This window comes from Emys orbicularis, chromosome 13, assembly GCF_028017835.1.
Source record: "Emys orbicularis isolate rEmyOrb1 chromosome 13, rEmyOrb1.hap1, whole genome shotgun sequence".
NCBI lineage: Eukaryota > Metazoa > Chordata > Testudines > Emydidae > Emys > Emys orbicularis.
In genome coordinates this window covers 35,616,786-35,637,236 of record NC_088695.1, presented here as the reverse complement: position 1 = coordinate 35,637,236, position 20,451 = coordinate 35,616,786, and the positions used below count along the sequence as shown (strand labels likewise).

The 20,451-nt window shown below is 44.0% G+C and overlaps 2 protein-coding genes across 3 annotated transcripts in view; one reads left to right on the top strand and one right to left on the bottom strand.

Annotated features, from left to right (window-relative positions):
- Nucleotides 1–7,742, bottom strand: part of RECQL5 (RecQ like helicase 5) — a 58,093-nt gene extending 50,351 nt beyond the window's left edge. The window contains exons 1-5 of the mRNA XM_065415858.1: nt 7,622–7,742; nt 6,696–6,817; nt 3,595–4,113; nt 2,330–2,435; nt 1,752–1,863 (exon numbers count right to left, since the gene is read on the bottom strand). Coding sequence (XP_065271930.1) covers nt 1,752–1,863; nt 2,330–2,435; nt 3,595–4,113; nt 6,696–6,817; nt 7,622–7,742 — 980 coding nt within the window. The remainder of the gene's footprint in view (nt 1–1,751; nt 1,864–2,329; nt 2,436–3,594; nt 4,114–6,695; nt 6,818–7,621) is intronic.
- Nucleotides 7,743–9,234: 1,492 nt separating this feature from the next.
- Nucleotides 9,235–20,451, top strand: part of SAP30BP (SAP30 binding protein) — a 63,287-nt gene continuing 52,070 nt past the window's right edge. The window contains exons 1-3 of one of the 2 annotated variants that reach the window (XM_065415627.1): nt 9,235–9,372; nt 11,769–11,875; nt 15,231–15,278. In XM_065415627.1, coding sequence (XP_065271699.1) covers nt 9,258–9,372; nt 11,769–11,875; nt 15,231–15,278 — 270 coding nt within the window. In that variant the 5' untranslated portion in view covers nt 9,235–9,257. Of the gene's footprint in view, nt 9,373–11,765; nt 11,876–15,230; nt 15,279–20,451 lie in introns of both variants that reach the window. The other variant, XM_065415625.1, reaches the window with a different exon arrangement.

The following is a 20,451-nucleotide window of genomic DNA, read 5'->3' as shown; positions in this document are numbered from 1 at the left end:
CACTACTTGTTTTTCTTTGATCACACTCAGGGCATGGCTACACTTGCAGATGTAGAGCACTTTGAGTTAAACCAGCCTTCATAGAGCGCAGTAGGGAAAGCGCTGCAATCTGTCCACACTGACAGCTGCAAGCGCACTGGCGTGGCCACATTAGCAGCTCTTGCAATGGCCACAGAGAGCAGTGCATTGTGGTAGCTATCCCAGCATGCAAGTGGCTGCAACGTGCTTTTCAAATGGGGGGTGGGGAGGTGGAGTGTGACAGGGAGTGTGTTGTGTATGTGGGGGGAGAGAATGTGGGTTTTTGGGGGGCTGAGAGCATGTCAGCATGCTGTCTTGTAAGTTCAGACAGCAGCAGACCCCCCCCCCCCACACACAGCATTCCACAATAATGGCTGCTTTGTCTCAGAGCAGATAAGCATGCCAGCTGTCAGAAACGGAGCTTTCAAAGGGCATATCTGCATTCCTGCAGTGATTCCAAAACAACGACAAGAGTGGCCACTTGACTTAAGGGGATTCTGGGACGTTTCCAGAGGCTGATCAGAGCGCAGTAATGCAACACCTCATTCACACTGACACCTGGGCGTTTCAGCCAAAGCACACTAAGTGTTAATCTTCTCACCGAGGTGGAGTACCAGGAGCGTTCTAGCCCTGGAGTCAGAGCACTCTACGTGCCTTGCCAGTGTGGACGGGTAGTGAGCTAGGGTGCCCGGGGCTGCTTTAATGTGCTCTAACTCACAGGTGTAGCCAAGCCCTCAGTCTTCAACTGTTCAGGACTTGAGTGAGCAGCATGACCAGGTTGCTGTATTGTTGGTGCTGACTAGAGACTTTAACCTTCCATTTAATGCTATTATGCATGAGGATTTTAGAGCACTCAGAAAAATCAGCAAATCTCATCCTTACTATAGGGATGCTATTCCCCACAATAATGCCCAGGCATAACTGCAAGAGAAGGCATTCTTCTGAATTTTCTGGTGACCTGCAAACAGGCATGTTTGCATGTGCCCCCCTATTTTAAAAAAACAACAACCCAAAACCAAATGTTATGATGCATAAAGAAGGCCTTAAAGGATTTTTCTTTCTTTTTGTTTGTCCTTTACCTTAGAAATATCAGGAATATCAAGTCTTGTCTTCCTAGTTTTTGCTAGAGGACTAAAAGAATTTTAGCTCTCTTGGCCCTTAGCTGAAGGGGCAGGTGTGTTGAATCTTTCACAAAGACAACTTTTCTTCGAAGCGTCTGCCAGCAGTTTGAGTTAATCAGGAATTAAGCATAGTTTTAAACAGCAGCTAAGAAAGTCTTTCCCTCTCCACTGCTCAAATTTGTCTATTTGATGCCAGTCTCCAACCCTCCAGGGAAACCTCTGGGAAAACAAGGAAATCAAAACCTAACCTTGCAAAAGCAACTGTCAAGCCCCTTTATACCTCAGACAGCAGCAAAGGAGAGTACACTTTCTTTGTCTGTAGCAGGTCCCCTCAAGTCAGACCCTCTAATGATCTGTGTTTAACACTGGTATCCCATAACGAGTAAAAGCCCAACCTTTCCACTCTCTGCAGCTTCTAAACAGAAACACCTCTCACATGTTTATGAAGTTTGAAGATGAATTCCTCCCATCCCCACGCCCTCTTGTGGAGATCTGGTTTCTTCACAGGGAGGGCTAGAGAAGCGTATCAAGTTCTCTTGAGACTGCAGTTAGTATACGGGGGAGGGACCCTAAGGAGGATGTTTTCCCCTCTCTGCCCAAGCTCCTACATACCTGACATTAGCTTTGTCGACTCCCATTCCAAAACTGATGGTAGCAACAATAACAGGGACCTTTTCCTCCATCCACTCATTCTGAATCGAAGTTCTGTCTGCTGCCTTCAGCCCTGGGGAGGGAAAAGGAGAGAAAGCAGGGAAATCAGAGAGAAAGAGGAGATACCCTTTCACCCCTCAGTTCCCCAGCAATCTCTCCCCACTCTCCTATGTATAAAAATGTGCTGGTCAAAGTCAAGTACATTACCCCCCACTTCAGACTGGCTCATCATCAAACAAAAGGACTCAATACTCCCCCCACCCCAAGAGGAAAATTCAGTTCCCTCTCAGGCAAGAGCCTGAATAGATAGGACCGGCAGAGGGCACTGAGTTCCAGAGCCAAAGGAGCACCTTTCCACCCCATCCCACCCCGCTCAGATCAAGGGCCTGTCAACTCAAGCTCCTGACCAAATCTCAGCAGCCACAGGATCACATGTACAGAGTTGCTCCCTAAAGTAGCCCTGACCCAGACTATTAGATAATGTGAAATTCTGCAGCCCTGCCTGAGGGGCTGTACAATGTAGACACAACATCCAGTACCTGCATGATAGGCCTTGGCTTTCACTCCTCTGTAGCTCAGCTCAATAGCCAATTGGTCACAGACCTCTCTCATCCTGCAGTACACAATGCCACAGCCAGAGTATACCTACACAGAGCCAGAGAAGAGAAAATCCAGCACGCTATCCGGGGGAAGACGGAAAAAGCTCACAGCCATTACTGCTGAGGGGACAGGGCTACAAAAGCTTGAGACTCTTCTCCCTGTGCTGGCTCCCCTGCAGCCGCAAAATATCCTTTGAGTTGTAAGTATTCCCAATGGGGTTGATAAACCAGCATGGAAGTAAACCAAGCAGGAAGCATGTTTATCCTAGGTACTGCCTGGCCCATCACTGTAGTATCTGAGCTCCCCACAATCTGTAATGGAGGCAGGGCAGTGCTATTATCCCCATTTTGCACAGGGAGAACCGAGGCACAGGGAGGCTAAGCAACTTGCCCAGGGTCACACAGGGAGAAGTGAACCCAGTTCTTCTAAATCCTAGGCTAGTGCCATAACCACTGGGCAAACCTCTCTCTCTCTCTCTCTCTTACTTTTTGCCACAGAGACACAGCAAAACCAAACCGATGTGTGTGCGTTTGTCAAGTGAGAGAAAACAAAATCAGCTGAGAAAGAAATGTTAACCATAAGGGAAATAAAGCATCTGCTGAAACAACATGGACATGTGAAGGCTCACCAGGAAGGGTGCCAGCCAATGATCTCTGGCACCGTGGGCCTGATCCTGTGAACTGATGAACACTGGCAACTCTCATTGACTTCAGTAGGGAACGGAGGGTACTTTGCAGGATCAGACCCAATAAGCATTGAGACCGTTCCTGAGTGCTACGCCCTCCAATGCTTTACCAGAGAGCCCGCAGAGAGGGTCTCCATCAGATATGTACGGAAATGCTGCCCCGCAGTAATTCCCTGAACAGTCAGGCTTACAGAAAGGGACAGGAGCACCTCTGCAATGGCCAGTGTTCTCTACCACATGGAGAGAGGATGCTGAACCAGCGAGGCTACTGCCGTAGCAGCTATGGGGCGACTCAGTTTCATAGCCTCACCATCACGGTGAGGTCAATATCTGGAAGGATGCCAAGTATTTCAAAGATTTAGAAGAAGTTTTTCAAAAAGTACCTGAGTGTTTCTTTCAGTGACCTCTCCCTTCCCCATCTTAGTCCTATTAGTGCCATCCCGATACCACAACGTTTAGGACAGTTCTGTTCCATTTACCATTCTGCCCTTGAAAGTAGCTTCTGAGACTTAAACCTACCCCTTGGGCATTCTTCTCTTCAAGGGCCTTCAGACAGAAATCCTTCAGATTCGCATAGGGATCAGTCAAGAGCTCCTTAAACTGCACATCATAGAACAGGTTAGGTCTGAAGCAAGGCGTCTTAAAGGTGGCAACAGGTTGCTTTAGCTTCAGTGACACCACTATGTCATCCTGGACCTGTTTGGTGGCTGTGGCAGTCAGGGCGACGCATGGCGTGTTGGGTATGCGAGAGCGTAAGGAGCCCAGTCGCAGGTAGTCGGGTCGGAAGTCATGTCCCCACTGGGAGACACAGTGAGCCTCATCTATTATTAGGTAGGACAAGAGGTTTCGAGACACAAGGGAGTTCAGGGTGGGCTGGAAGGAGGAGGCGGCTGCCATCTCTGGGGTGATATACAGGAGCTTCACCTGGGGCTTCTCGCTTGCCAAGTCAGCCAGGATGGTCTTCCTTTCCTGAGCAGAAAGCTTGGAATTCAGAGAGTAGACTTTGACCTTCAGTGCCAACAAATGATCCACTTGGTCCTGTGATTAAAAAAGAAGCAAGTGGCATTGAAGAAAGTCTTTACCAAAACAACTACTACAGAGATACACACAATAACCAAGCTTTACCTCTAGTCCTGTAGTTTCCAGACCCTGTCCACCCACATCTCACCTACTGCATAGCCTCAGCTCCAATTGTCTTTAAGTGCAGGAGTCTTTTTAAACAGGCTTAACTGCAGCAGCTAACAAAACTGCTCAGCTTTATCAGCCACCCATCTCTTCAGGTAACCATCAGCATTTATAAGAGACAAAGGTTCTCTTATCAGCAATGAGACTGTCAGCAGGGACCCAGTTATTTTCAGACATTGGAGATGACAATGAGATCATCTCAGGATGATCCGCATCAGCTCACTGCACTGAAGGAAAATGCATGACAACAACTACTCACATTTTTATAGCGCATTTCATCCCTCAGGATCCCAAAGAACTTTACAAATTTAACTGAGTATAGACTATGGGTATAGACTGGGATCACTTCGTTCACCACTAAAATTGAGCCACCTCGGGTAAAATTAAATCAATTTTAAAAGCCAGAAGGAACTATTAAATCATCCATTCTGACTTTCTGCATAACACCAGCCATAGAATTTCATCCAATCACCTCTGCACAGAGCCCAAGAACTTGTGTTTTAGCTAAAGCATCTCTTCCAGAAAGGTGTCCAGTCTTAATTTGATTACATCAAAAGTGGAAGAATACAGCACTTTCCTTGGTAGTTGTTCCAATGGTTAAACACCATTCCTGTTAACTATTTGTGCCTTATTTCTAATTTGAATTTCTTTGGCTTTGACTTCCAGTTTCGCCTTTCTCAACTAGATGAAAGAGCTCATTAGTACCTACTATTTTCTCCCTATAAAGATGCTTATATATTGTAATCAAGTCACCGCTCAATATTGTTTTTGATAAACTAAAAAGATTGAGCTATTTAAATCCCTCACTGCATGGGATTTTCTCCTGCCCTCAAATCATTTTTGGAGCTTTCTTTCACTCTCTCTTTTCAACATCCTTTTAAAAAGAGTATGCAGTATTCCAGTATCAGTCTCACTAATGCCCCGTACAATGGTAAGATCACCGCTCTACTCCTGTTTATACATCCAGGGATCGCATCAACCCTTTTGGCCACAGACTCACACTGGGAGCTGATGTTGAGTTGCTTGTCCACTATGACTCCTACATCCTTTGCAGAATCACTGCTTTCCAGGATCCAGTCTTCCACTGTGTAGTTATGGCCTGCGTTCCTTGTTCCTAAATGTATCAACTTGCATTTGGCTGTATTAAGACACATTTTCTTTGAATGGGCCCAGCTTACCAAGTGATCCAAGTCATCAACATTTACCATTCTGCCAATCTTTGTGTCATCCAAAAATTTTATCAGCAGCAATTTTGTATGTATTTCCAAATAACTTATTGAAAAATATTGAAAGTGTCAAACTTAGTCCTAGAACATCACTATGGAACATCACTAGAAACAGCTCCATTTGATGGGAATTCCTCATTGACAATTATTTTTTGAGATCTGTCAGTTAGCCAGTTCCTGATTCCTTTTAAAAAAAATAGCACAAGACAATGCCAAAGTACATGCTAACCAGAATGTTGTGTGGCATTAAATCAAATGCCTTACAAAAGACTAAGTAAAACAGCAGGGAAAGTCACTCTTCACAACTGGGTGACAAAGCACCAGAAAAGGCCAAATGTCCATATGGAATTGCCCTGAAGCCTTAAGTGTTCAAGGAGTGGCGCTGCCTGAAACTTCCTCTTTCTGTGATGGAATGGGGAAGAATGACAGAAAGCCAGCTTGATACTAAGCAAAATATCTGTTATGAGGAAAAACTGATATTTCCCAGGGGTTTTACTACAGAAATAAATAAAATAGTAGTTTTCTTCTTAGGAATGGTCCAATTTAATCCATTTTAGATGTTCTACTTTGCTGCCTCCAGATAGTACATCTCTGAATGGAGGTAACAGGCAACGGGGCAAAAGGGGAGAGAAGTGATCATTTAGATCACCTATTAAAGATTTAAAAAAAAAAATCCCCCTGCAGTTAGTTTAGTTCAAATCCCCTTATTCCCCTTTAGGATGTTAGATTGTGATACAGCCCTGCCATGGTTCTGCAAGCCAGGATACTTTAAACTACGGTTAATTGGAAAAACTCTACTGTCAAGTATCAGAGGGGTGGCCGTGTTAGTCTGTATCTGTAAAAGCAGCAAAGAGTCCTGTGGCACCTTATAGACTAACAGACATATTGGAGCATGAGCTTTCGTGGGTGAATACCCACTTCTTTGGATGCATCCGAAGAAGTGGGTATTCACCCACGAAAGTTCATGCTCCAATACGTCTGTTACTCTATAAGGTGCCCCAGGACTCTACTGTCAAGGCAGTTAGCAGCAGTATTCTTACCTACTCACAGGATCAGAAAACCAAACCCACATCAATGAAATGAGAATAAAGAGAAACTGGGATCAGAGGTTGGCAGTGGGGGAAGGGATTGGACCCAACTGTGCATCCGCACAGTCTCCCCACCCTCCCTTCACTGATTGCTTTTCCACAGCTAACAGGAGATGGTTACCTGAATCAGTGCAATCAGAGGTGAAATGACAATGGTGATGCCCACTGCCAGAACTGCAGGAAGTTGGTAGCACAGGGATTTCCCTGCCCCTGTGGGCATGCATACAAAGACATCGTTCTTGCCTGCAAAGACAACAAAACAAAGCTCAAGGCTACTAAACCGTGGCAATTCACCTAGATTCTGCTCTGGAGGACTGGGCACAAAGTCTTTTAGATCAAGACAAATTGCATTAGAAGTGTGTCTCTGCAAGTACAATGCTGCATGCCAACATGAGAGAGGTTTCTTTTAATTTTTAAAAGAATAATAATAAAATAATAGCAATATTTTGCACTTCTCCACCGGCTTCCTTCCAAGCAACTCTAACCACTTTATGAACATGAATTAAGCCTCATAACACCCTTGGGTGACAGGAATTATTCTACCCAGAGGTGTAAATCAAAGTACAGAGAAGTTAAATGACATACCAAACTTATATCAGCTCACTTCCAGAGAAGCTTGCTTTTAACTCATCTGGCAGGTTCTACATCCAGCTACCAAACTAAATGGACCTTTACCGCAGCCTGTTAAACTTTACCACAAATTCTCCCAGTACTGGACTGGAGATGAGAATCTTTCCGTTATAGATAGAGTATTCTTTATCAAATAAACTATCACTTTATTAAACAGCATCCACTGACAGAGAAGGATGCCAACCAATACCATGCTATTTAATAGGCAGAACCATACTGGTGATCTAATGCCACCATGGCTGCTGGCAACAGCTGTGTGCATGTGCTGGTTTCTAGTGGAAACAAGAGAAGGATCCTGGGATTTTGACTCAATGTCAAAACAGGTGTGACACTGGTTCTCTGAACACCATCTCACGCAGCAAGACTTAAAATTGAAGAGACAAGGTTAGAGTTCCAAGAAAGACAGTCATGCCTTACCTTTCACCACTGTCATGGTTGCGCTCTCTTGCAGAGAGGTTTTAAAGGAGTCAAACCCAAAGATCTTTTTCAGAGTTTTCTGGACCTTGCCATCTAGGCCTGAGGGAGTGTAGTCGTTCATCGTATAGGTACAGTACTGGAAATAGGTCAAGGTAAATGAGAAGGAAAGGAGCTTACTTAGCTCAACTGTTGTTCACACCAGCAACCAATCACAAATTCTTCTTGGTCACAGAGAGAATTTTTCCCATTAGATTATTGGCTGCCAAAGCATCAGTTTAAACTGCTCCAGGAATATTTTTCTGGGAGTATATATGCTTCCAAAGTCTCTCTCTGACAGAGACAGAATCACTTGTAAATCAGCTTCCCTCCCCGATCCTAAAAATAAGGAAAATCTAATCTCATTTACACTTGTGGCAAATCCCTTCTTACAGACAGCTCTAGCTAGTGTTTCTAATATAGAGCCACATGTCGGAAACAACTGAGCAAGAAGAGAATCCACTTATGCAGTACTCTCTTTAGACTGAGCAGAGCATCTGATTCACACGCAACCTGCCACCCCACTGGGAAGCTTACTGTGGGAGAATGGCCTGATTAAACAGGAAAGGCTAAGGAAATATCTGTGTCCTTTCTGCCTGCTCTCAATTCTCATCCCATGGCCTCTAACCCCTCACACCAGCTCTTTTCATACTGGCACCTTCTTCACCTGCTCTCCTCCCCTCTCTGCCAACCTTACTGCTTTCCAGGCCTGATCTCACTCAGAGCCCTGTCATTTGATTTTCTCCACCTGCACTTGCTTCCCAGTTGTCCCCACAACCTTCTTCTCCCCTTACACCCACTACTTCCTTCCTTCCTTCCCCTCTCGCACACCCACGTCCTCTCTATGCCCAGATCCTCTTGCCTTCAGTCTGCTTCCTCCACCCACACTCCTGCCTCTTACCACCTTGTCCTTCCCCCAGAAAGCTCCCCCCCCCAATTATCACTGAGGGAGCAAAGCTGAAACTGCCAAGAGAGGAAAGGGGTGAAGGAAATGGGCAGGTTCAAGGTCCCCTTTAACCCAGACCAGGCCCAGACGCCGGAGCTGGTTTTAGGGCAGTAACTCTGCTTGGCAAAGGAACCACCTGAATCAAGCCCCCCCAGGGAGAGGTTGAGGCCTAAGAGACTAGCCCCTGCCTGCACCCTCACTCCAGGAACTACTTTATGCCCAGGTGTTACCCCCATGCCCCTTTATTCCTCCACTTCCCCCTGCCTATATCCTTCCGCCCAGGCTGCCCCCCACCTCATTACTCGCACTTATTCAGCTTCCGTATCGGCTGCTGTTGCTGTACTGTTGCTCCCGCCTGGGCGCGGGTTGATGACGTCAGAGCTAATCCCCTTTAAACAGCCCAGTAGGTGCCATTAATTTTAGAGTTCCGTCCTCGTGCGCGCACATTCCCCTCCCCAGCCTCTCTTCTAACAGGGCCACGTGTCTCTGGACACCACGCTAACCCTCGAAGCGCTTCAGGCTTGAGTTCACAGGGTTTAGCACAAGCCGGAAGGGGTGGGTCTTGTTGCTATAGCGCTCGCCTCTTTCTAATCCCAGCGTGTTGCCTGCGTCATCCTCGGTCGCCGGAAGTGTGCAGTAGGCGGGCTGAGGAAGATGGCGGCGGCGAAGAAGAGCGTCTTGTCGTCGTTGGCGGTTTACGCGGAGGATTCCGAGCCCGAATCCGACAGCGAGGCCGGCGCAGCGGGGAGCGATGGAGGGACGGCAGCGGGTGAGTTCCGGGGGAGCTGCCGTTGCTGCTCCTCCTCCTTCCCGCAGCGCCCCTGCTCAGACCGGGCTCCTTCACCGGCCGGAGAGCGCCCGTCCCCGACGGGGGTCGCATCCTCCTCGCTCCCGGGGAGCAACCTCCCCCCCCCCCCCCCGAGAAGCGTTGCCCACTCCTCCCCGCCGCCCCTCACCCACGGGCGGGAGGCGAGTGGCGGCGGAGAAATGCCCCTACGAGAGGCGGGCGCCCCCCTCCACCAGAGCGCCCCGGGGAAGGGATAAAACGCTCCCCGCTCATAATCTGTAGGGGGAGCCTCTCCCCGGTTTAGGGGAAATCTGCTCTTTTTCCTCCCTTCGTTGTAGCAGGAGTGAGACTGTTCCTTCGGGTCCCAGTGGAACCGTATCACTTTATCCCCGGTATGCTAAATCTCTTGCGATAGCTGCGAGAAGGAAGAAATTACTTCTACTCCCTCGCCACCAGTAACCAGAGAAAGGGAGCAACCTCCCGTCCCCAGTGGCTTACAGAGGAGTCAGCTGCTTTTTCCATCTTCAGAATACAATCAGCATTACAAGTGAAAAAGTTCTCCTCCCTGAGTCTAGTGGGAAGTTAATATATTGGGAATTACAGGCCAGTCAGTTTAATTTTGGTACCCGGAAAGATAATGGTGCAAATAATCCCATAATCGGTTTGTAAGGACCTAGAAGGTAATAAGAAACAGGCAATATGGATTTGTCAAAAACAAATCAGGTCAAACCAACCTAATATCCTTCTCTGACAGGCTAATAAACCTTGCGGATAGGGGGGAGCTGTAGATGTACTATATCTCAACTTTAGTATGCCTTTTGATGCTGCCTCCCATGACCTTCTTGTAAGCAAAATAAGGAAATATAGTTTAGCCAAACCTACTATAAGATGTGCGTGCAAGTGGTTGGAAAACCATACTCAGAAAATAGTCATCAGTCCAGTTGGAAAGACATACTGAGTTGGGTCCCACAAGGATCTGTCCTATGTCCACTTCTAGTCAAGATATTCATAAATGATTTGGATAATGCATGGAGAGTACACTTGTAAAGTTGGAAGACAATATCAAGCTGAGAAGTGTTGTAAGCATTTTGGAGGACAAGATTAGAATTCAAAATGATCTTGACAGTTTGGAGTGACAAAATAGGATGAAATTCAATAAGCACAAATGCAAAGTGCTGCACTTAAGAAGGAATAATCAATTGCACAAATACTAATGGGAAACGAATGCATAGGAAGCAATACTGCAGAAAAGGATCTTGGGATTATAGTGGATCACAAATTTAATATGAGAACAGTTCAGTCCTGTTGCAGAACTCACATTTTGTGCTTGCTATTGTTAGTGTCCATCTAAATCAGGGTGCAGTCATCTTAATCTTTTTTTTGTAATTGTACTTTTTAAGCTGTTTTCCTGACCTAAAGAACAGTTGATGCTCATTGGTAACCATTCAAATGTGTTATTTTAGTTGCAAATTATAGTCGTTACGCTAAATTTTGCTAATCAGGAGGGTGCACTATTGCTCTACACATTTAACCAGTTATGTAGCTTAACATACATTTATTCAGCTTCTTTATTTTTGCATTTTTTTACTATATTAAATACATTAGTCACCATTTTCTGTTTTACTAGATGATCACTTGCCGTCATTCTGTATCAAGCTGTACTTAGAAACTGGAATTCAATTAAAAGTACAAAGCCAGCATTTTAAAATTGTTTTTATTAAGAAATAAAGCTATCATAAGTGTGGATACAGAAGGGGAAAAAAATTATCAAAATATGTTTTACAAAACTAACTTATTAAACAAATGATCTAATTAGTGAATTGACCTGATTATTTTTGGTCACCATATCCTTTGGAATTTTAGAACTAGTAGATCTCATCTCTTCCTATCTAGTTGTTTATTAATAGATTGGGAGAGAGAAAAACAAGCTTGTCTGCTTTTTTCAGTTCCTAATCGGTTTCTTAACTTTGAATGAACTAGTTATTGAATTGAACTAGTTGAATAAACTGAAATGAAGAAAATATTCTCTCTGTACCTGGAGAAGAGGGTACTGCTGTCAAAAACTGGTTTAGCACTTCAACAAACTCTGGTTCCAAGAGTTTAGTCAGTGACTTCAACCAATTTGGTGGCTTGACTTTTTTTAAAACGTCAAAATAAAAACAAATACTACTCAATATTATTATTATTATTATTAAGTGATTTGACTGTAGTGAATTTAGGCTTTAACACAGGTTCTCGTAATTTCAAATTTTAAGTGTGTTTATGATGAGAAAATGTACTTAATTTAAATTAAAATTTTGATTTAAAAAAAAAGTTAACTTTATGCCTTGATTATGCTTTTTCTTTTTTCTTTTTTTCCCCTATGCATGGACTAGAAGAAAAAGGAGGTCTGGTGTCAGAAGCATATGGCGAAGATGATTTCACCCGGTTGGAAGGAGATGAGGATGGGTATGAGGAAGAGGATGATGAAAACAGCAGACATTCAGTAAGTAGTTTTGTCCTTTTCTGCTAGCTGGTCTGACTCCCCGTTTAAATATTTCTATAGTGCCTTCTATGTAGGGACTTCAGAGTGCTTCTCTAACAAGCACACAGACACACACACACACACCAGAAACCCTGACTCTTCAGCCACCAAACCATGCTTACCAAATAACTTCATTTCCTTTGGTCTGTTTCAAAATCCAAGAACTCTATCTTTAAAAATATCAGCTCAACTCATCTGTGTTGCTTGTTGCTAACTTTTTAGTTGCCATTTTGACTCCACTTTATGGATAAGATAAGGTACCAGCTTTATGTATTGATAGTTGAAATATAAAATAAACCTTCATTTCTTGATATATAAAATTGGTTATGAAATCCTGTAGTGGGGAAATGGAGAAGAGAGGTGGAAAGCTCAACTACACTTCTGAGAGGCATGGGAAAGCCCTGTAAAAGGACAGCTAGCTTTTGCATGATCAGGCTGGAGGATTAGCAGGAATGAAATTGTGTAGCATCATGTTGGGTTTTTTGTGCATAATCCCACTTACTACATCAGTATCTTGGTGTAGCAGTGATTTCTTGTCTAGATCTGTATGGCTTTTGTTTGTCATGAAAGCTGGCATGTTATAACAGCGTTTAAATACCAAAGTAATGTGTATCGCAAAGCATCCCTAAGACATATACAGTGCATGAGAACTTCACAGGGCACCAATTAGCCAAATGTAGTTATGAGATACAAAAGGGTGGTCAGTCTCACCATGGGGCAGTGTCCTAATGAAAAGCCCAACTGCTATGAATGGGGAAGTTGGGAATCTGTTTTAGGGTTCCGTCACCGGATCCATCTTCTGGATCCAACCCTTGGTAGTAGGTGGTTGAGAAACATGAAGCTCCTTCCCTCCTCTAGCTGCAGAAAGGAAGAGAAGGAGCTTTTCTCTCCTTGCCGTCCACAGACTACTGGCTGGTACAAGATTGTATCTCTGCTGCTTTGCCCCTTTTCCAGCCTTTTAGCTGCTGTGAGGAGTGCGGGAGGGAAGTGGTCGCTGTGACTGTAATCCTCCACAAATTCCATTTTTTGTGACCCTCCCTTGTGATTAACTTCAGTGTCTCAGCTACTGCTCTTAGCTGTCCCAAACTGCAGCTGGAATTTAAGTTCTACTTTCACTGGCTCTGAATAGCAGAAGTGAAGCAGACTGTTCTTGTTAAATTCATTCTTCTGCAGCTTAGAAAAGCTATGACAGCAGAGACCTTGGAGTGATTTTTGGGTGTTCAGAAAGAGTGTAAACTAATGCAGTTTCATAGTGTTAATGTTGGCAACCGTAAGAGCTAAAAGCATCTTTTTATTTAAAAAAAAAAAAAAAAGAGAGAGCTTAAATTTTGCAGAAACCGGTGGGTTAGGCTGAAATGCTTGCCAAGAAAACTTTCTTGTTCAGCACTGAGAAGTGGATTTTTCAAAATCTGCATGCACAATTTCTTGGAATGTATAATGTAGCTAGCCACCATCTCCGAGGGGGCAAGATGTGGAGAGCATCTAACTTTCTTCAAATCTCTGTACTAATTATTCATACACTTCCAGCTGTGTACGTGACATAACCCTGGATGGTCTACAACCCAGTTACCTAGACTGACTCTCATCTTGTGTACTGTTGCAATAGTAGGACATCAATTTCTAGGACTAATACTTCAAGGATCAGCATTAGAGCCTTCTTTGTGGAAGGCTTTTGACTTTGGAATTTGCTACTTCTCCTGGTTCATCTGAGTCCAGGTTTGGTGGCCTTCAGAGAGCCAGGCAAGTTGCACTTAATTGACTAAGCTTTTGTCTGTTTTTCCATATGTTTACATTGGCCATAGTATTGGCTGGTAAGCTACTTTCCTGAATAGTTGTGTGTAACTTGTATGTTTGGTTTTGTAAATAATACCTATATGTTAAGGCAGTAGATTTCTAAAAACCCTTTGCATTGTCTAAGACTTAATATTCGTGAAAGTATTGCACCCCATGTTCTCTTTGATTTAATAGCCATTTTAAACAAAAGGTCACCTTCTCATTGGTAAAAGCATCACAACTCTGATAAAAACATGGAATTATTCTCTACTGTGATCTTGAATTTTCTGGCAATTTGACATGCTAATTAAGACTGAGATGGCACTTTCATTAGCAACTTCTCTTTCAGTTTTTAACTTTCTAATTTTTTTTTCTTTTGAAGCTGAAACATCAAGTGTTTGGGTTCAGGCCAGAGTTGAAACTGAATGGAGAAGTTTGGGGGAAATCCAAGCAGCGGTCTTTAAGTTATGGGAGGACAAAATATATTCTATTTCTTCAAAAGTGACTTGTTTTGATTTGAGTTATGTATTTACCTCTAAAGATACATAGCTCTGTATGACCCAAGTTAAGTAGCTAATGGAGCAGTGTAGTCCCAGCTGATCATCAAACCTATTGGTAAAGCCAAAGGTCACCTTTAACAGGGGTTACCATGCCGATGCACTTCAAAACTTGATCTCTTCAAACTCTTTACTTGGTGGCATTTTGTGCAACATCTGGCTCTTATTTCTGGATGGAAATGGTAGAATTAAATCCTTCCAAACACCGGCTGTTTCCTCCTGTGTGTTTGGAAGTTGGGTGAAAGCAATTTAGGGCACTAAACTAGAAAGACAAAGATGCGGTGTCTGCTGGTATCACTGTCTCTTTGAAGCTTGTGAGTCTGGCTTAGCACCACCAAGCCTGCATGCTGATCGCCATATTTGGGGTCGGGAAGGAATTTTCCTCCAGGGTTGATTGGCAAAGGCCCTGGAGGTTTTTCGCCTTCCTCCGCAGCATAGGGCAGGAGTCGCAGGCTGGAAGATTCTGTTGTGGGTGGGTCAGCTTTTGTGGCCTGCATCATGCGGGAGGTCAGACTAGATGACCATATTGGTCCCTTCTGACCTTAAAGTCTATGAGTCTATGAGTGGGACGGCAGGCAAGGTGTGTCCTGTGTATGTTGCTGCTGTATGCTTTGGCGTGCAGTAAGTCTTGCAAATGCTGCTTTTTCTGTGAGGATTATAGAGCAAGCAAAAACTAACGGCTGGAATTATCAGATGAGACAAGCTTGCTGCCTTTTATTGTCCGGTTTTGAATATCCAGGAGCTGTATGAATTCTGCAGGGGATATTTGCTACTTGGAGTTGTTCTTTTACTAAACAACACTTTTTCATGGTTTATGTGATTCATCTCTTGGTCGTGCAAAGGGGTGGGATGGAGCTCATGATGACTTGTTGGTTGAAAGGGTCTTGGACTGTCACTGGGCTGTTGAATGCAAGCCCCTTGCTATATATGCAGGAACTTGCCAAGCCCACCCTTTAAGCTTAATCCTGTAAATTCTTGTCTTGTAGGAAGATGACGATTCAGAGACTGAAAAACCTGAGGCTGGTGACCTAAAGGTATTTGGAAGTGTGGTGGGATGTGGTTGGGTAGCTGTCTGCAACAGGAATAAGTCTTAACAGCATGGCTTGGTTCATGGTTTGTTTTCTGCTCTGGTTAGTCTTAGTGCTTAATTGTTTTTATTCTATTTTATTTGCACCTGTAACATGAATATTCAGGGATTTTAATTCTGGCTCCTGAAAAAGATCTAAAGAGGCAGCAGAGCTATCTAGCTGGGGCATTGATTGATTGGCATACAGAGGTCTGAAATCATGAGTGAGCCATGTTGTGAAATGGATCTGATGTGATGGGATACTGACAGGAGGCTTTATTGCACTGATCCGAAAGAGATCATAATGTAATACAAGGAGCCTATCCTGACTATTCAGAGCCATGTTCTGACACACGTCTGAACACTTTCACCTGGAAGACAGATTTTACACGAGAAACAGCTTGATGATTCAATTTGGAGTGGATTCCCGGAGATTGTGAAATCTTACAAAATCATTTTGAGAAATAATCCAAGCACTTGACACTAGTCTTAGTGTTCCTGTTGTAAGGATTCTTTGTGCAAAGCCATCTGACTGTGAACGACCATCATTAATATCCAATTAGAGATTTCCAAATAATTGCTTTTATAAATTACCTCTCACACCCTTGTGCATTGTATAGCATATACCAGGGAATACTTTACACACCTTTGTGGTGCGAGGCAACAGCTGTTTAATAGCATGTAGTAAGACTAAACAGGGACAGGAAGTACATTTGGTGGGGATACTGTATCCGCTTGAAATAGCATAGGAAGCATCTGTAGAGAGTGAAAACTAATGTGTTAGAATTTGGCTAAGAAATTAGGTTAAGAATTAATTTCCCTAACCATATGAAAAGTGCTGTTGGATATTGAAAGAGAACCGATTGTCAAGGCCTTAGTTTTACCAAGGACCTGTGTCCTCTCTGACAAGCTATATCTAAACCCTACAGCAAGGCCTTCTGATTTTCATCAGGAAATTGGAAATGCTATGGTAGCTTCAGGTACTCTTAAAATATAGAGGTCTTTATTGGATAGCATGAAAATTAACATGATGATTTCAGTATTTTTATCCAGTTTGAACATGTTTCACAATAGCCCCGCCTCATCAGTTTACATAATTCTTTGGATTAAGTCTGTCTATACTTTTAATATACCTAGAGGTTTTGGCAGCTGGATAGGAGTCTGTGGGTGTCTTGCACCTGGGAGTGCATGGGACATGGTAGAGGTTTTTGGCATACAGGAGGAGGCTGAGGCTTTTGATACTAGGAAAAAGGAGAAATACATTGCAGCTTTCTCTTCCGTCTTTATTCAAGGGGGAAAGTGATCGCAACTAGACTATAACAGGGTTCAAAAAAGAACTAGATAAGTTCATGGAGGATAGGTCCATCAATGGCTATTAGCCAGGATGGCAGGGATGGTGTCCCTAGTCTCTGTTTGCCACAGGCTGGGAATGGGCGGCAGGGGATGGATTACTTGGTGATTGCCTGTTCTGTTCATTCCCTTTGGGGCACCTGGCATTGGCTGCTATTGGAAGACAGATTACTGGGCTAGATGGACCCAGTACGGCCATTCTTATGTTAATTGGGTGAAGAGGCTGGGGAGCAGGCTTCAAATTTCTAGTTCCCCACCTCAGCAACCACTTTCCACTTCTAAATACTGGCCATTGCATCCGTCACCAATGGCTAAGCACATTAGCTGGATGTTTCTTCTAAAATTATCAGCAGACTCAAGAAAATACACATTGGTTTGCAGTTGGTTCATGTTTTTACAGCCATATGGGCTAGCAACAATTTTTAAAACAAAAGTTTAGACTCTCCAGCAGAATCTAGTCCCTGCTGCAGAACACAGGGCCCTGGTGTGGCTACTTGTCCCGCACCTGTTGTGTGAATGAATGAGCTCAATCTCCAGAGCAGTTGATGTACAGCTTTTTCCAGCTGTAAATTCCACCAGAAAATACTAATTTTCTTCCCCATGTTACGTCATTCAGCTGCAAACAGAAACAACAAAAACCTGTCCATGATAGCAGTGGTGCGATCTCTCTTGCTACATCTTATGTATTACTTTGCTAAAACTTAAACTATCACCTTGCTATCTATCAAAATATTCATTCATAAACCGTTTTTTCCTTTAACTTCCATGCTTCTAATGCCTAATATGCACTGCTGTCCCAATCAATCAATAGGGCTGCAGTTGTGATGCCACGAACACTCTTAGTATTACTTCTATTACCGTACTGCCTAGGAGCCCAGCTCATGGCTTAGCCTGTTGTGCTAGGCACTGTACAAACACTTAACTAAAAGATAGTTCCTGCCCCAAGGCACTTACAGTCTGGGTTCTTGAATTGCTAAGTAAAACGGGCAGGAGATGGAGGAATAGAGCTTCTCTGTGCAAACACATTTGTAATGAGCGGTAACAGGCAAGAAAATACAAACATGGAGATAAAGCCACAGAGGCTGAGTGACATGCCTAAGGTAATGCAGTAAGTTCTGATTCCCATTCCAGTGCCTGAACTAGGAACACCTTGCCTGCAGCCTCCCTGGTTCCCAGAAAATGCATTCTACTTTGTCACCTTCCTGCCACTGATCTAGTACTGTCCTGGAATTCAAATGGTTCTAGGAATAGAGCCACCATTCACATCTGTGCTATTCCTCCATTTGAATTGGCAGTGGCTCTTTTTAAGGCCTGTTCTTTCACTTTAGCTTTCCACTGCTGTTCTATCAAAGCTGGAGCAGAGTGCCAGCTATACCTGCCCTGGGGAAGAATAATTATAACAGAAGGGATAATGGGGGAAATCCAGAGTTACATAGAGTAATGTTTTTAGAGAGCCATACAGTAAATGAACAAAACATTGTTCAAACATAAAAGCAGGTCTTGCATCAAGGACTTTAATGGTCTAATTCAAATACAGTATTAAAGAGAGACGGTTATATTCAAAACTTGGAATAGAGCATCAAAGAGGAGATTGATATTGGGAATTGAGAAAATGCTTGATTTCAGACATGAGAAGAGGAGTCAGTCATGACAAGAGGCAGACTGTTGCTGTCATAGCCAGTAGCATGTAAGAAAATGTAAAGCTGAATGGGAGGCTGAGGCTTAGGGAGTATTTAGGCAAGTGGAATATGTTGGACATGGAGGGAGGCTATGCCTAGGGGGAAGTGAAAGCTGAGATCTAGGGCCAAGTTCAGTACTTACATAAGCAGGTGAATCACCATTGACTTCAGGGGACTTGTACCCACTACTATAGCAGTTAATGCCCTTAACAAGGAAAAAAGTTGCACACAGAGAACCAAGAGCTCCAACTTAATGTGAAAAAAGAAGAAAGTGGAATGGTTTAAAACACTACCCCATGGAAAACTGGAGGGGAAGAACACTACTCTGTCATTATGCTTCTGAAAAATAATTCACACTTTTCAATTATTTTTTTTTCATAACCTGACAGCCCGTGTCTACTCTACAATAATCGCTTTGGGAGCACTGATATGATTATGGCTGTGTTTGAATTAACTATTCAGTTTAGAGAAGTAATAAACATTTTAAGATAACTTAGAATCCAACTTTCTTGCTGGGAGGAGACATGAGAGGAAGAAAGGTCTTGTGGTTAAGACAGAGGACTTGGGGAGCTGGGGCAGGGGAGAGGAGACCGGTATTATTTTCCTAACTCTTCCACAGGCATAGTGTAATCTTAGGCAGGTTGTTTAATCTCTCTCCACCTACCTCCAGGAGGTTTTGAAGTGTCTATGAAGTATTTTCAGATCTTTTGAGAGAAGATGATATATTTAATGCAAGTGTGTGTAACTTCTCTTCAGTCTGGAATATTACCTTGCTCTTGTACTGCACTTTTCATCAGTAGATCTCAAAGTGCCTCACAAAGGAGATGTCATTATTCCCGTTTTACAGATGAGGAAACTGGAGGCGCCTCAAAGCAATGTATGAAAGAAGATTTATGAAAATGCCCCAATAGGAAAGGAGACTAAAGAAAATGTAAATAGTGAACCCATTATGAGGACAGGCGGGCAAGTAGAGTTGCTGTCATCTCTCCCACTTCTGCTGCTTGTGCTGACAACGCAAGGATTAATTATTCTGACTCTTTCCAGAGAGTGGAAACATATTTTAAGAAGAATCCTGATACATAAACTAACAGCTGAGCTGTTTGCCCCCTGCTTTAGTTGAGGTTTTAGTTAAGTAGCTGAACAACATTCCACATCCCATTTAAACCAGGTCTTTGAAATTGTTTCTAAAATATAAGATCTTAATTCTTAGGCTAGATCTTTCCACTTCAAGCGCAGGATATAATCATTCCCTCCTCAATATAAAACATATCAGATGATAAACTGATGTTACACTAGATCAGTGATTCTCAACCTGTTTGTGGCCAACAATGTGTTACGTGGGCTGCAGGTTGAGAACCACAGCACCCCCACCCCTCTTACCACAGAGGAGGCCAGGAGGGGAGACCTGGGCTCGGGGCAGGCAGATGAACCCAGACCCCACGGGGCTGGGCACCAGGAACCCGGGACCCCGGCACCAGGCCAGGAGTGGAGTGCCAGTTGCAGGCCAGCAACGAAGACCCTAGGTGCAGAACCCCACCTAAAACCTGGCACCCCGCAAACCCCTGCTTCCCAGCACCCCTTACCCCATCACAGCCCAGAGCCTGCCTGCCTTCCCCCCTCCCCCTCAGCCTGCCTGGAGACCCACTCTCTCACCCCCTGCCTCCCTGCTGCACTTGCCAACTGCACTCACCAGCACCCTGCTGGCAGGAGCCCTCCTGAAGGCAGCCAAATGTTGTCTCCCTCTCAGCCAGCCCCACTCCCATCAGACCACAGCTGCAAATTTTGAATTTTTTTTAGCACTCAGCTGGGCTGCAGCTGTGTGCTAACTGGGCCACAGGTTGAGAACCACTGCACTAGATCTTGGCCAGCTGGACATGGAAATATCCTTTCTGTGTGAGGAGGCAGTCTTATGAAGTTGCATCCGTCTTGGGGAAGAGGTAGAAGAAATGGCAGGGAGAGCAAAAGGAAATGGAACTTTGGTAATGCTCCAGTTATGTTTCCCTTATTTGTTGGCCTTAGGCATAAACAGAATAGGCATATGCCTAGGGTGCAAAATAAGAGTGCCACAAAATATCCATTAGGCTGTTTGTTTTTTAAATGAACTGCTAGCCT